General features: G+C 43.7%; 3 protein-coding genes across 3 annotated transcripts; 2 read left to right on the top strand and 1 right to left on the bottom strand.

Annotated features, from left to right (window-relative positions):
* Window positions 1-3257, top strand: nim1kb (NIM1 serine/threonine protein kinase; the record flags this gene model as incomplete). Its single annotated transcript, XM_083982849.1, has 3 exons — window positions 1-274; window positions 799-1067; window positions 2358-3257. The coding sequence occupies 3 exons, from the start codon at window positions 1-3 to the stop codon at window positions 3117-3119; spliced, it is 1305 nt and encodes a 434-aa protein (XP_083838975.1). The 3' UTR covers window positions 3120-3257.
* A 2044-nt stretch (window positions 3258-5301) lies between these two features.
* Window positions 5302-5990, bottom strand: LOC310994551 (growth arrest and DNA damage-inducible protein GADD45 gamma-like; the record flags this gene model as incomplete). Its single annotated transcript, XM_083983284.1, has 3 exons — window positions 5302-5415; window positions 5532-5739; window positions 5848-5990. 3 exons carry the CDS (start codon window positions 5988-5990, stop codon window positions 5302-5304), a joined length of 465 nt encoding a protein of 154 aa, XP_083839410.1.
* A 4360-nt stretch (window positions 5991-10350) lies between these two features.
* Window positions 10351-11006, top strand: LOC310994578 (growth arrest and DNA damage-inducible protein GADD45 gamma-like; the record flags this gene model as incomplete). Its single annotated transcript, XM_083983312.1, has 3 exons — window positions 10351-10451; window positions 10569-10776; window positions 10893-11006. The coding sequence occupies 3 exons, from the start codon at window positions 10351-10353 to the stop codon at window positions 11004-11006; spliced, it is 423 nt and encodes a 140-aa protein (XP_083839438.1).
* Window positions 11007-16146: the final 5140 nt, after the last annotated feature.

Raw genomic sequence — 16146 nt, forward strand, 5'->3', positions numbered from 1 at the left:
ATGCCAGGAGGCCGGTATCAGGTCACAAGCATCAGGCTCCGCCACAGCCTCTACAGTCTGACGGACAGCTCCGACGCCGGCCCTGAGGATGAGGAGGCTGAGGGCCCGCCGCGCCTCACCCCTCTGCAGAAGCTCACCACCGACATGTGCAAGGACGAGAAGACCATCAAGGACCTGATCATAGGACGCAGGGTGGGCTTCTACAAGGTCCGGGGGGAGATCGGTTATGGGACCTTCTCCAGGGTCAAACTGGCCTTCCACGCTCTGACTAAAGGTACATGTGTAGACGTTCACACTATGTGACTGTACTAGGGAAGTAAACTCATCTAGTAGCTAAACCTCTGACCATCTGACCATCACACCTTTAGGATCTATTTGGTAAAAGGAACACACTTTTTAGGCTCTGATTTTGTCATATCAACCTCTCATCTCAGCGCTTTTTAATGGAAACATTCACCTATGCACTCACTAGTGACACATCAGTGTTACAAGGGAGCTTTGTAATGTGGGCACGAGCAGTGGTTCTCAAAGTGGGGTCCTTGAAAGGGTTCAAGGGGTTCCCCAATTTTTTCTCAAAATTTTACCACATTTTTTCCCCAGAAATTTCTTGAAATTTTTTCCAAAAATTCATGCCAATACCTGTAATTTGAACCTACAGTGACAAAAAAAGTATAATTGATTCAGTATCTGCTCCACTCACAGCTTCTGATGTGCACAGGTCGTGTAGCAGCTTCTTCTGTTGGGATGTTTGTTTTTTACCACAACCCATTGTTGACCAATCATCTCTCCCCCCTGTAGACAAAGTTGCCCTGAAGATCCTGGACAAGACGAGGCTGGACATACAGGCCCAGCGTCTGATCTCCAGGGAGATCAGCAGCATGGAGTCCCTGCAGCACACTAACGTGGTCCGCCTGTATGAGGTGGTGGAGACGCCGAGCCGCCTCTACCTGGTGCTGGAGTACGCAGGAGGAGGAGACCTGCACAACAGGATCTGCAACGAGGGAAAGTTTTCTGACATCGACAGCAAGATCATCTTCGCCCAGATCCTCTCTGCCATCAAATACATGGTCAGTGATTTTCCATCATGGAGTTATTTTAAATTTCACTAGGGTTAAAAAAAAATATAAATCATGGATGTAAGACTGCGACAGAAGTGAGACAGAAATTAATTTCCGTAAGCACAAGTAACATTTTTTTTATTTACATGAAAGTAGGGCTGAGCCATTTGAGAAAAAATCCCATCACAATAATTGTTTTCATATCATTTGATATCAATATATATCGCAATATAATTCAAATCACTATTTTTGTCAAGCTTTATATGTTCCCTTTTACTTAAGAGTGAGATTTGAAGATATCTGAAGGTTATTTTTGATTCCAATATTTATTTTCTGTGAGATGTACTGAAGAACATTATACAACTGTTTCACAAAACTCAATCAGGTATTATACCACCCGTTCTTGTTCACATTTTCTTTCAACGTGCGCGGTAGTCCAAACAGTAGCACATGTTGACGTGTTGTGTCTGGCTGCTGCTCCACCGTGTCTTGGTGTTCTGTGTGCGTCAACCTAACCTGGCCCGGCTTTATTCCAGCCACATGATTGGTTCGACTTTCTATCGACCACATCTCATATTTCTATGGAGGAAAAATAGCGTGTACATAATACATTTATGTATACACATTTAGTGCAATATTAGACACACATCTGCATGTGCAATCGTGTGCCATGGGCAATCCTGCACTTTATTGGGGCATTGTGCAATCAGATTAAAGTTAATCTTGTACTCGTCACTTTAGCAAATAGCACTTTAGCACATAGCACTTTAATTAGCACTGTAGCACTTTATAACTGTTCTGTAATCTCTTGGTCCCCTTAATACTTTTTGGCCAATTAATATACGTATGTTGTTTAAGATGTCAAGGTGTTATCATGATGCATTGTCTATTGTTGTAGTCCTGCCTCTTGTGCTTTTATCTTCATTGTTTTTATGTTTAACATCAACCTGCCAATGGGACTGAGGATGGAAATTAGCCACTTGGCTACAATCCCACATATTTACACAGGTGTTCATTAATATGTACTGTTCCCATTTAAATGTTAATCAAATTTATCCAAAATCAATTGTACTGTAATGTATGGTGGCTTGGCTATTCGGTTATAGTTATAGTGCAGAGGAGTGCTGATGTGTGACATCAATTTAATTTGCATCAGCAATTTAATTATTATTCACTTTAGTACATCAAAATGATAGGGCAGTGTAGTCCTGACAAACACACACATGTTGCTCAGTTACAGTTTGAAATGTGACTTCAACATGAACCACCTTTAAACTGAACGTGTCTTCTGCTTTGCAGCACAACGTCAACATCATCCACCGCGACCTGAAGGCCGAGAACGTCCTGTTCACCAGCGGCGGCTGTGTGAAGGTGGCCGACTTTGGCTTCAGCACGCAGGTCTCGAACCGCAACGACGCCCTCGACACCTTCTGCGGCTCCCCGCCCTACGCCGCCCCGGAGCTCTTCAGGGACGAGTCCTACCTGGGGCCCCAGGTGGACGTGTGGGCCATGGGGGTCCTGCTTTTCTTCATGGTGACCGGCACCATGCCGTTCCGCGCCGAAACCATGGGCAAGCTGCGGCGCTCCATCATAGAGGGCTCCTACGCCATCCCCCCCTGGGTGCCCGGGCCCTGCCAGAAGCTCATCAGGGGCATCCTGAAAACGGTCCCCGCCGAGCGCTACGCCGTCGACCAGATGATGGGCTGTGACTGGCTCTTAGCTGTGGAGTTCCCCTGGTCTTTTTTGCCCCCTGAGCCAGTCAGCCCTCTGCAGAGCCTCCTGGACTCGGAGGACGGGGATCTGGAGGAGGAGGTGGTGGAGGAGGTCAGGGGCTCGCTGGAGGAGCTCGGCTTTACCACGGAGCACCTACGCAACAATCAGCCCAAAGACAGCCGCAACCCCCTCACCGGGGTTTACCGAATCCTGCTGCACGAAGCTCAGAAGAGGAGGGGCTGCGACTGCCCGCCTGTGGTCCGAGGGATGGTGAGGGACCCCAAGAGAGAGGGGCTCCGGGCCTACAGGGGCCTCAGACACACATCCAAGTTCTGTGTGCTTTCATAACACAGACGTTTGAGCACAGTTTTTATACAGACTTTTATACTAACACAGAATAACAGCTGTTGTGTTTTTTTTTATTTACATTGTATCGTTTTTGACAAATGATTTTTGATATATTTATTTTACTCTTTCAATGCAGCATATCAACGTAGCCATAACTTATAAGTGGAAGTGCCTGATTAAAGAAACAAAAGTAATAGCTGTTAATGCTTCCAGAAACAGTGCATTTAGATTCATTGTGTTAAATAGCAGAAAGGCAAGTATCATGCAGTTTCTGCAGCTGTTTGTCTGCTCACTCTGATTATCTGGTTGACTGACTGATTTGGTCCAGTGTTTTCAAGCCTTTTTGACATGTGTTCCATTGAAATGAAGCAGTGCTGCTGAGTGTGGACATGAGTTGTCAACAGATGAACTAAAGACTGATTTTCCATCTCAGGCCTGAAGAGGTGAACGTTTATTCCTTTTCTATAGGATCCTAAAGGGTTAGTGTTGGATACCAGCCCCTATGATGAGATGAGAACTACTTTATAATAATAATAATAAAGAATAATAATAATAATAATGCTCTTGTGTAAGATTTTGGCCTTTCCTTTTGATTGCAGTTTGGGGGAAATCTCCAAATGAATGTGTAAGTCTTTTAAAGCTACGTTCTCTAAACCAGTTCTGTCTTGTATTGTTTATGAAAAGAGAAATAAAGTGATTAAAGAAGTTGACGTGTCACGCAGGTTTCATTGTTTGGGATGCAGAGCAGGTGCAGCAGCAGCAGCAGCAGCCAGACAGAGCTGATCTGTCGTCTTTGTGGCCTGTTTACCAAAGTTTCACTAAGTGCCTGCGAGTAAATAATAGTCCCGACAGCAGCTGGCAGGACACCAGATGATACTCAGGACCCCCGAAACCGGCCCAAACCAGTCAGACCCAACCCAACTGCCCCCTCCGGCAATGGAAACCGACTAACCCCCCCACCCCCATACCCCCCTGACTCCTCCCAGCCCTGCCCTGCTCGACCCCCACCTGCAGGAAGCGGCAGATGGCGCGGCGTGGCTGCAGAGACATCTGCAGGACAGACAATAGGCGCTCTGTGCGGACCGCTGGAGCTGACAGGCCCGGAGCTCCGCTATTGTGCGAGGCGCCATACACATGCAGATGAGGTCTGCAGGGGGAGGGACCAGCCTTTTTTTTCCTTTTTTTTTTTACTACAGGGACAACAGTGAGCAGATGACAGGCCTTAGCGCCTTCCACGCAAATTTTGCTGAGTATAAACTTTTGTTAGTTCCAACAACTCCCTCCCCTCCTCCTCCACCAAAACACACCCAAACACACACACACTTGCAAAACATAAAGTTCAGGCTTGCCAGGAAAAAGTGAAAACATAACACCAGAGATAGCATCTTTAGTTTTTTTATTGAACATTTTCCACTTACAATTTCTAATGTGAAACTGCTATAAATTAGTTTGTTTCGAACAGGATCAATCTCCATTCTTTAACATTTCACTCTTCATAACATAGTGAACAGTTTAACAGGATAATTGGCTTTAGGATCATTTCATTTTCTTCTCATATTTTTTTAAACATTAATTTTGCCATTTTCTAAAGTGAAACCTTTAGAGAGAAGCCATTTTTTTATTATTATTTTTTATAAACTTTTTTTTTGTTTAAGAATATTTTTGTCATCGTTAAATTTCTAAAGTGAAACCTTTAGAGAATTAAGACAATTCTGGAAAGTGGGAAACATTTCCGCTGACTGCAACTGATGTCGTGTTGCTCAGCAAAGAGGACACCTTTAAAAAGTCTCTTTTTAACAAGGCCTCTTTCTCAGCACCGCTTCTTCTCCTGCTGCGCGTGCTTCAACGTGCGACATTTGCTCTGTGTGGACCACAGGACGCAGAACGCGCTTCTCCTTCCTCTCCAAACCTCATCCGCACAAAGAATGAGGGTCGATGTGTCGCTCTTGTGGCATACCTGACCTCATTCACATAAAGAATGAGAGTCATCTTGGCATGGACGGGACAAGAGGCGACGGTTCACGGGGGCCCTCCTCGGGCCGGCGCCGTGCTGCCTGGACGGGAATCCTCCTCAGGAGTATCCAGGGATGAGCAGAAACAGGGTCATCCTGTTCATCAGGATGAGTATTTCCAGATAAGAAGCTTTACAGCATCTGAGCAGACAGAGGAGCCGAGGCCGGGATCAACGCTCGGGCAGGCTGATCTCAGGAACCCAGTCGTTCAGACGCCGGCTCTCCTCGCAGAACAGGTGCAGCTTCTCCAGAGCAGGGTCCTCCCAAGACCCATCAGCTGGGTTCTGTTCAGACAGGAGGAGGAGAGGGGGTTTAGTCACGTGCATCTTTCATAACAACACCACATGGAAACATCAGAAACATAAAGTCAAACATCCTGATGTCACTGAGGCCAACGTACCGTGATGAGGACGCAGTGAGCATCTTCAAGCTGCTCCGCTTTGTCACCAACGATCTCAGCCAGACGCTGCATGTCGCTCACTCTGACGATGCTGATGTCGTTGTCGAAGCAGAAGGACTGGATGAGGGTGAAGTGGATCTGCAGAGCGATGTCACACTCAAACTCCTCATCCACGGCCAGGACGCAGAAAGACACGCTGTCCGGGTCACTGTAGAAACACAATAAAGAAGAAAAGCTCGTTAGGTTTCATCCAGTACAGAAGCCAAAGTATCTGAAAATGTGAACTTTTCTCTCCACAGCTGAGTTTCATACTTACAGATTCATAACTTTTGCGCTCTCGTAGACACCAACGGTGAGGGAGTCGTTGTCTTTAGCGGACACCAGGACCTCCTCCAGGGCTTGGCCGGTGCACTGAGCACGCTCGGTGGGTTTCTGGATGAGAACCTCCTCAAGAGTCATGATGATGATGGTGGTGGTGGTGAAGGTATTCCGAAAAGGAAAAGCGTTTAAGAGAGTTTGATCAGGGAGTAAATCCGCAGTGAGAGCAGAGTGCTTTCAAACTTGCAGCCTCCCTCTTTTATACTCTCCAGCTCGTGCGGCGCAGTGAAAGCGCTGCGCTCTGATTGGCTGAAGCTGAATGGTGTATTGGTATGATAATGCCATTGTCACACCCCGGCTCGTGGCAGATTGATGGGGGTCATCGAGCCACGCACGCTCCCCCTCTGAGCGCTGCAGCCTGGCCCCCGAAACTAAAAATAGCTTCTTTAAAAACAAAGTTTGATCAGTCTGCAACACTTTGTTGATGCAAATGAAAGAAATCGCAGCGATTGACTACTCTCCTTGCAGAGTTGCACGCTGAACACCAACTGCATGCATCCATGCATTTATACGAACTGTAAAAGTTCTTTCAAATTATACCTGCAGTAATATGAGCTGTAAAAGTGCACAGAAGCTTCTTATTGTTCTTTTTGGAAACGCAAAAACAAAGTTCAGACCATTTTAAACCCAATATGCACAAACCCTAAATATATCAGCCCAAATACAAACTCTGGAAGAAGAGAAAAGAAAGGAAAAAAATGAAGTTTTCTTGCTTATTAGACTTTTGCTGATAGTATTTCAGTAACAACATGGAGAAAGTGTGAGGGCCCCTCCCCCCGCTGTCCTCTCTCCCCGAGCAGCAGAGAGAAAGGGCAGGTGGATGATGCCATCTGTGGACTAGAGGCTGGCCATAAAACGGCCTCATTGTGCGCACAGAAGCCCTCTATTATCACGGTGCTCCATACAAATGCAAATGAACAGCGCGTGCCAGAACGCAGTGCGTGCTGCGCAATCTGCATTGCTGGCCCATGCGGACCACGTGGCCATCAGCTGTCCAGAAAACCCTGCCTGGTTTTTATTTATTTACTCTGGGGAGTTCAGGGGCCACACGGACTGAATTCTATAGGACAAACTCTGAAGTTTATTGCACTGTTGTTTAGTATTTGTTGCCTGGGTGTTTTCATCTGTGATTTCTTTTGAAACAGTTTCTGGCAACTTTCTGCCATCACTTTTACGCACGACTAAACTTTTACGCACACATCATGTCCAATCATTTCTCCACAATATTTTATTCTGTTCAGCATTTTATGTGGATGCATTATACGTGTTTATCTCTTAAATAAACCATTATATGACAACTTTCTATTTATTCCTTGGCACTTTTACGCACAACAAAACTTTAACGCAGGGGTGTATTTTATCTCTCCCACTGATACAGCAGTTTCTCCCCTACAGCCCGTGCTTATATTTAGTAATAAGCTGCATGATAATTCAAAACACTTCTTGCATCAGGTCAGGCCTGCTGCCACTGCTGCGTAAATATTGGAAGAGGGGGGCTGGAGTCGAGAGGCGGTGCAGGAGGAGACACAGGTTGGCGGTGATTGATTCAGCGCTATTGTTCTGCGGAAGGCAGAGCGGCAGATGGAGGACTGTCGCTATGAGGGACAGCCCCCCTTTTCTCTCCTAAACCCAGGTCAACCTCGACCCCAGGGCGCGCCGATCTTTTGTCAGCAAGTCTCCACATTCGCCAGTCTGTTGTCTGAGTTTTGATTAAATTTGAATGGCAAAGAGCGCAGAGCTTATGGTCTAAACTTTCACAATGATTTGTGTTATCTCCAAAGTATGGCAGATAACGGCAGATAAAAATCACCCTCAGTTTGATCTGTAAACACGCGCAAGAATGCTGAAAGTGTGTTTTGCTAAACAACAAATCGTTTGTCTGCACATTATTGCAGCAACAGAATCCTGATTATTTTTACTTTTAGTTTCTGTGTCCTGCAGACTCATCAGCACGTCAGCTGGCGGAGGCATTTGGGGCCTTAAGTTTGATATGGATCCAGCTGATAGAGAATCAAACAGTGGACTATTTTAGGAAAGGATCAGCTTGCGTGGCCACAGGGCAGGCGCGTGCAAATCGATACCAGCCCATTGTTGCTGAAGCACATCTGCCAGACGGAGGCCTCCCCAGCAGCGCGCGACAGGTGTTGGTGGTCAAAGCTCTTTTCTGGTGACCTGCGGCGACTCTGCAAAGCCCTAAACCTCTTTGTAAGGATGGAAGTGTCTAAAGCTGCAGGATAAGTCAAAGTTGTTTATATTTGGTTTCCAGTGTGTGCTAATAAAACCTGGGCTTTAGGGAAATGGGTGAATATTTTAGTAGGTATAGCAGAAGGTGCAACAATTAGCCCCATTAGCTTTTTTTTCATCAAAAAATTATTCTGAAAAAAAAATAGGAACAGATACATAAAAAATAAATATGTTTAAAAAGTTTTACATAAGTGCGAGACGTTTCTCCATTTGTTCAAACAGAAGATTAAAAAAAAAAAATCAGATTTGCTGGAGAAAATAAAAACTGCAGCCATCACGCCCAGCAGGTGCTGCCTGACTTCCTTTGTCCACTCTCCCTTCACCTTCCCCTCGGGACAGATGGTATCTCTCGGTTGCTATGGAGAATGATGCAGACAGAGAGATAAAGCATGCAGGCATCTCCAGATGCCACGCGCCTCGAGTGTGGCCCGGCTTTACGCATGCAAAGCAGCGGCGCGTGCCACTGCCCAAAGTACAAAAAAAAACATGCTTGCAGTGCAATTGGTGAAGAGTTATAAAAGTCTCTGACATCCATAGAAAATCAGAGGAAACCATAGGATATCAGAAGTTGAATAATCAGAGTGCAGACTGCTGATCAGCTTTGCATCAATAAAGAACATGATCTTTTTTCTTCTTTTTGTTTTGTTTTAGTATTTCTGATGCAGGATCTGGAAAATAAGGCTTCAAAAATATGCTATGTAACTTCATCAGAGATATTTGATGATGCTACAAACACAGGTCTAACATCCTTTGGCGATTCTCAGCAGTTTTAAATGTTATGATTTTCATCCTTACAGAGACATTCAGAGTTAAAACGTGTCAGTCAATAATAATCTCTAAGAGGTGGAACCAAAAAAGAGAATGTCAGGTGTCCTGGTTTGAGAAGAAAATGTCACATGACTCAGTCTGACTAATCTTTAGTCATTGGAAACTATTGGATTTTACAGGAAACAAGAAAATGCAATGACCATGATCATTCTTTATTTGCATGAATAATACATGAATACCTGCTGAAGTGAACCCCACAAGAAGTGTTACATTTTGTGTTTTGGATTCTTTGCATATTCAAGATTCAAGGCCAGAGTTTCAGCTGCATTCAGCTGTTGACCTCCATTCATTTCTGCACAATACGAAAATCAGCAGACTCACTCCAACTCTGTGTTCAAGCAAGCTCAGTCAAGCGATGCTGAGCTCTCTAATCATCAGTTCAATGTTGACAAAAATTGCAACAGATATGGTGTCCACTGTGACTCGAGACAAACTTTGAGAGTCTGATTTCAAATTTTACAATTTCACACATTTTGAAATGACCTAAATCATGAGAAATGAAACAATATAGAGGGACAATAACAACGTAGAAAATGTCGTACTTGCTTATTTCCACCACTGGTTTTCATTTTCTGTACAGTCTGCAAAACAATAATAGAGTTACGGTATGTGATCCACTAAAGTTAAAATCTAATTGCCCATATAGAAACCATTGATTGTTACAGTATCATAATTAAGAGTTATTGATCACTGATTGGTTATAGTTCAAGCACAGACTTGTTTTTGAAATCTGGACTGAATCAACTTGCAACAATAATGTGACTTGACATAAATGAATGCACCGTGATGAACTGGAGCATTCAACACAAGAAAACATTTTCAGAGAGTTTGTGATAGATTTTAATTGGACAAGGAGATGCATGGAAGTCAATGACCGGTAATAGTGATACAAAATTACATCATAACCCTGTTGCACAGAGGCAGGTGGTTTACAAGATCTGCAGCTGCGATATAAAATACTGTAGATGTTCACATGCAAATCCCAATGTATAGTCCTGTAATAGTTTGAATGGGAGTTATTGGTTGCTTCAACTTTAGAGACTTGGACGGCAGCAGTCTGCTCTTCCTGTGTGGTTTCATTATTCCTGTAAGCTCAAAGAATCATTTAAAGGTCAGAGAGTTTCTACATCTGATCCTTTCAACCAAAGCTGCCCCCGACTTTCTAAGACTTTCTATAGGCACGCGCCCCTGAGGGTGGGGCGGGGGCTGCAGGCCTGTTGTAGCCATTGTGCCCCCGACAGCCAATCAGGGAGTGAGCGTGTGCCGTGTGTGCAGTATAAATGCTGGCAGACCCAAGGAAGCAGCACAAACACTCTCCTTTCTGGACTTTCTAACCACATCAGCTGAACTGTCAGATACAAGTGTGACCATGCAGTCTCCTGGAAAATCTCTGAAGGAAGCTCTGCTCTGTGCTCAGAACGAGGAGCGACTCACTGTTGGAGTGTATGAGAGTGCTAAAATCATGACTGAGTAAGTACACTAAACTAAAACATGATTCACTATCACTCTGCTTTATTCTCTGATGACTCATCTTGATCAGTATTTGAGAGCTTTAACTAACAGGACCTGTCTTTTTCTTGTCCACAGTGACCTGGACAGCGTGTCCTTCTGCGTCCTGGCCGTGGATGAGGAGTTTGAGTGTGACATCGCTCTGCAGATCCACTTCACCCTCATCCAGTCCTTCTGCTTCGACAACGACATCAGCATCGTCAGAGTGAGCGACATGCAGCGTCTGGCTGAGATCGTTGGTGACAAAGCGGAGCAGCTTGAAGATGCTCACTGCGTCCTCATCACGGTACGTTGGCCTCAGTGACATCAGGATCTTTGACTTTGTGTTTCAGATGTTTCCATGTGGTGTTGTTATGAAAGATGCACGTGACTAAACCCCCTCTCCTCCTCCTGTCTGAACAGAACCCAGCTGATGGGTCTTGGGAGGACCCTGCTCTGGAGAAGCTGCACCTGTTCTGCGAGGAGAGCCGGCGTCTGAACGACTGGGTTCCTGAGATCAGCCTGCCCGAGCGTTGATCCCGGCCTCGGCTCCTCTGTCTGCTCAGATGCTGTAAAGCTTCTTATCTGGAAATACTCATCCTGATGAACAGGATGACCCTGTTTCTGCTCATCCCTGGATACTCCTGAGGAGGATTCCCGTCCAGGCAGCACGGCGCCGGCCCGAGGAGGGCCCCCGTGAACCGTCGCCTCTTGTCCCGTCCATGCCAAGATGACTCTCATTCTTTATGTGAATGAGGTCAGGTATGCCACAAGAGCGACACATCGACCCTCATTCTTTGTGCGGATGAGGTTTGGAGAGGAAGGAGAAGCGCGTTCTGCGTCCTGTGGTCCACACAGAGCAAATGTCGCACGTTGAAGCACGCGCAGCAGGAGAAGAAGCGGTGCTGAGAAAGAGGCCTTGTTAAAAAGAGACTTTTTAAAGGTGTCCTCTTTGCTGAGCAACACGACATCAGTTGCAGTCAGCGGAAATGTTTCCCACTTTCCAGAATTGTCTTAATTCTCTAAAGGTTTCACTTTAGAAATTTAACGATGACAAAAACAAAATATCCTTGAAAAAACAATTTGAAGAAGAAATTCTAAAGGTTTCACTTTAGATATTTAACTTTGAGATAAAAAATACAAAATACAAAAATTCTTTAAAGGAAAAAAAATACAACTGTGTGAAACTGAGCTTTGTTTGAAATTTGAAAACTGAAAAAAAAAAAAAAAAACTAAAACTGAAGATAAAGTGCTTACTGAAGGTTTCACTTCAGCTCTATTTTTTTGTCAAATGAAATCTCTTGTTCACTGCACATCTGATGTTTGTGTAGGATGAAACCTTGAAATAAAATATTGAAATCTAGTTTTGCTCTCTGACTGTTTTTCTTTTTTAATTCTTCACAATTTCCATTTCAGGTCAAAGTTTTCTGAAACAAGAAATTAAACCTTCTCTGTCTACTTTTTACTTTGGAAACTTTCTTGAGCTCTTTCTTTAGAACATGAATAGTTTGTCTCTTTCAAATCTGAATGTCATATCTTTACTATCTGTTTGTGTGCACATTCACATTAGCTACTTTATTTACTTTCAAACATGAGATACTGAAAAACAATATTAGCACTTTGTGAGGAGAAAAAACAACACTGATTTTAAAACATTATTTTATTGGTAGATGATCAATGCACTGGCTTCAGTGTGAGTGGTGAGGCAGGGCCTGTGTTGATCGACACTTTTCATTCTGCTCAGCCTCAATATGGCACTTTGTATTGAAGCAGATGTCATCCCAAGGCTGTAGGAAGAAGTGATTGACAGGTCTGACCTTCATGCATCTTTACATCATCACCCTGTGACCTTCATCAGGATCTCTGCAGACCCTGCACCTCACAGGTTGAGCAGGTTGTGAAAACCTTTCGCTGAGTCATTCACAATGAAGCCTTCCTTGATGATTGATGACAAAGTCAACATTTTATACTTTCTTGCCAAGAGTTTAGAAGATTGCTCTCATGTCTGTATAAGGCGAAACTACCACTTAGATTGGTCAAAACAAAAGCTTCATAAAATATTTCCCTCAGTTGATTCTTCATGTGACAGATGTGAACCCGGGTCATATATTCTGGAGTTGCCCAAAGCTATCCAATTACTGGGACAATATCTTTCAGACTCTATCAAATATTTTACACAGACTTATTAACGTAGATCCATTGGTGGCAGTTCTAGGAATTATCGACTCGACTCGAGTATCACGAAAAGCAACATGGAGTATGGTTTTGCGCACGAAGATTGATTTAACTCAATTGGAAACTAAAAGCAGCCCCAACTCATTAAATCTTATGACAGATATTATGAGATATTTAGCTGGAGAAAATAATATTTTTACTGATAAATCAGGAAAGAAAGTTCTATAGAATCTGGCAGGCATTTATTAATTGAAGTAAAGAAACTTGTTTTTTGCTTTGTTTAGGTATTTCTTTGTATGTATTTGGTTATATATATATATATATATACTATAGAGAGAGAGAGAAATATAGAAATATATGTATGTACATAATTCTCTTTCGAATTAATCTCTATTATCATATTCCCTTGTGACCTGTTTATGTTTATTTTTATTTTGAGATATGTAATTTAACTCAACGTGTGAACGTGTACGTGTGAATGTGTATGATGCTTGTATTACACTCTTTCATGTATTATGTTCAAAATGAGAAAAAGTCAGTAAGGAGAGTTGAAAAAAAGAAAAGAAAAGAAAAGGGGAAACTGCAAACATGCTAAGCTACCAATCTGCTGTTAATTTGATGTGTGACAGTGGTAGTTTTCATTTCCATCTGAACAAGAAAGTAAATACACGTATTCCCCTGCTTGTTCAAAGGGTTTGGGGACTGAGATATAGGTGCTAACCATGGTGCTAACCTGCTTCCACCAAAAAATTGCAAAAAGTTGCATGCATGCAACAAGGAGAAAGTACTGCATACTGTAGCATTATGCTAATTCTCCTACATTTCACAGGAAAGCAAATATTCCCTCCAAAATAAGAGTTGAAACTCATAAAATCTTGCGATAAACGGCTGCAGCATCTTGAAATCTGATAGGTCTTTTATTCTGGGTCGTATTTCATCCTCTCTGCTCACCCTCTGTTCTGCACGCTGGTATTGTCTGTCAGCTTCCTGCTCACACTCAACAGATTCACAGGAAGCTTTTTCAAGACTTAAATGTCACAGTGACTCTGAGAGCTGGTGTCACGTTCTCTGACTTCGTGCTGCTCAGTGATTCAGCGATTCATCAGCAAAAAAAAAAAAATGTCAAACTGACTTTGACTACCGTCACTAACAGCAGCGCGAGTTTGACTTCAGCGGCCTGCTCCTTCTCCTTGAAAAGTTGAGAAACAGAGAGTGTGCAGCTTAATGAAGGTGATCTCTTGCTCCTGGCACACGCTGCTTTTTCTTCTCTTTCTCTCATTTGTGATTCAGAAGCTTTAAGAGGCTTTTGTGTCGGTGGAGTCGAACTCTAAAGTCACTCTGACCTGCATGTTGCATGTCACTGCCATCTATTGTGAAGTCAACAGCTGCTGCAGCCCCCATGCCCCACTGTGACACACACACACACACACACTCCTTTTCTTTTCTTTTTTTAACTCTCTTGAAGTGCTTATCACAACTTTATATGATGCGTACACACAGATTGTGACATTTTTACCATTTATGTTTACACCCAAACAGACCAAAGTTTAAATATAGAGAATCTGATCATGTGTCTGCACTGTTTCACTTTGTTGCACACTCACATGTGCACAAACACAAATACACACGATCCATCCCTGTCAAAAAAAAGTAGTACCAGCTGAAACGCAATCAGCCCTTTAAATCTCCACGGCAACCATCCCAGCACTCACTACATCTGCTGTCCAATTTAATGATGAGGAGAAAGGGAGAGAGAGAGAGGGAGGAGTGGATTGAGAGGTGGAGGAGGAGGAGGAGGAGGAGGAGGAGGAGGAGGAGGTAGTCCTGTGCCTGGCACAAGCCGGCTGCCATTCATCCATTCAGAGGCAAATCCTGACTAACAACAACATCCCCCAGCCCAGCAGTCAGCAGAAACACAGTCACAACACAGCAGCAGGATGGAGCTGAATCACTGACTGCTACGTCACCAAACAGAAACAAACATGAGACAAACTGTAAGAATGCATGGGCTTTAAAGGAATCAGCCACCATGTTATAGCATCAGCTGGAGTTAGGACACACTTAACTTAAAGGGATAGTTCAACATTTTTTGCCATAATCCCTATAGTTATAGCAGTATAGGTTCGTTACCTATAATTGTCGGTGCAAGCTATTTTTAGAACGGCGGAGCAGAGTGTGAGCTGCTCAGCGCTACACTACGGAGGCTCATGGGATTTCTTGGTTTCCCTCATCAAACTCATCAAATACACAACCCAACAACTCCAAAACGCTCTCGTGGACAAGTTGTGACCTGCACATTCACCACACAGAACGTTGCGAGACGGAGTTGTTTTCTAGGTAAATTCATGCAAAACCGCTGATGCGCGTTCCCATCGGGGGCAGTTTTTCAGCAAGCAGTCTCTGCATTTACAATTAAAGGTAATAAACCTACTCCTAAAACTATAGGGATTAAGGCAATGGGCCAATTTGCCAAAATGTTGAACTATCCCTTTAACTAACTTAGCATAAAGAAAGTGGCTGACCAAAGTTTGAAATCCAACCTCTAAAGTTACAACTATACATGATCTATGAGGTTGGTTTTACGTCAACACAAATAAGAAAACTCAAAAACCCATGAACGCTCTCTCTCTCTCTCTCTCTGAACTCAGTCACCCTCAGTAACTCTGGCTGCCCTCTGCCTCAACCCCGGTCATAAAGAGCTCTGCTGGTGCAGCCACATGCTGCTTCTCAAGTGTCCCTTCAATATGAAAGCCTCCTCCTCCTCCTCCTCCTCCTCCTCCCAAAATCTTTTCTGTGTGCTGGAGAGCTGCAGCAGATGGTAATGACGGGCTGCAGGCTGAATGCGTGCCCGTGTGTGTGTGCGTGTGTGTTTTTATGTCCTCTAAGTTGATGTTTTGGTTGGGCAGGTTACCTTGGATACAGTCTAAAACACACATCAAGATTATATTTTGTTTATTTATTTGTAGTTTTGATGGACACTTTATTGCCACTGTGTAAAAGTGGCATATTTTATATAATTATATTATTTATTCCATTATATCTAATATAACCATGACACATGAGTGTTAGGTGTGCAGTTGTGGATCCACCACTTCGTTCCATGTCGGCTGCTCTGCTCTATAATTAATATTTTGGAAAAAAACCTTTGGCAGTGACAGTGTGAGTGTGTTAAGATGGATCACAGTGTTTCAGTGTGTCTCAACATCAGCTGACTTGCTCTGTCTGATAACTATGCTAATGTATTTTTTAACTATGCTAATATCGTCCTCCATGATTACCATAAGCCTGCTGCTGCTGCAGGTCAGAGCAGGCGCAGGGTCAATGTGCAGCCCTGCGTGTGTGTGTGTGTGTGTGTGTGTGTGTGTGTGTGCATTCAGTTAGATCTGTGTTGCCTATATGCACACACCCACACACAAACACACAACCATTCCCTTAATCATCAGCTGTTAATGTTAATTTCTGCGACTGATCTCCATCATGATAAATTGAATCACTAATTACA

The sequence above is a fragment of the Trachurus trachurus genome (assembly GCF_905171665.1).
Source record: "Trachurus trachurus genome assembly, chromosome: 12".
Classification (NCBI taxonomy): domain Eukaryota; kingdom Metazoa; phylum Chordata; class Actinopteri; order Carangiformes; family Carangidae; genus Trachurus; species Trachurus trachurus.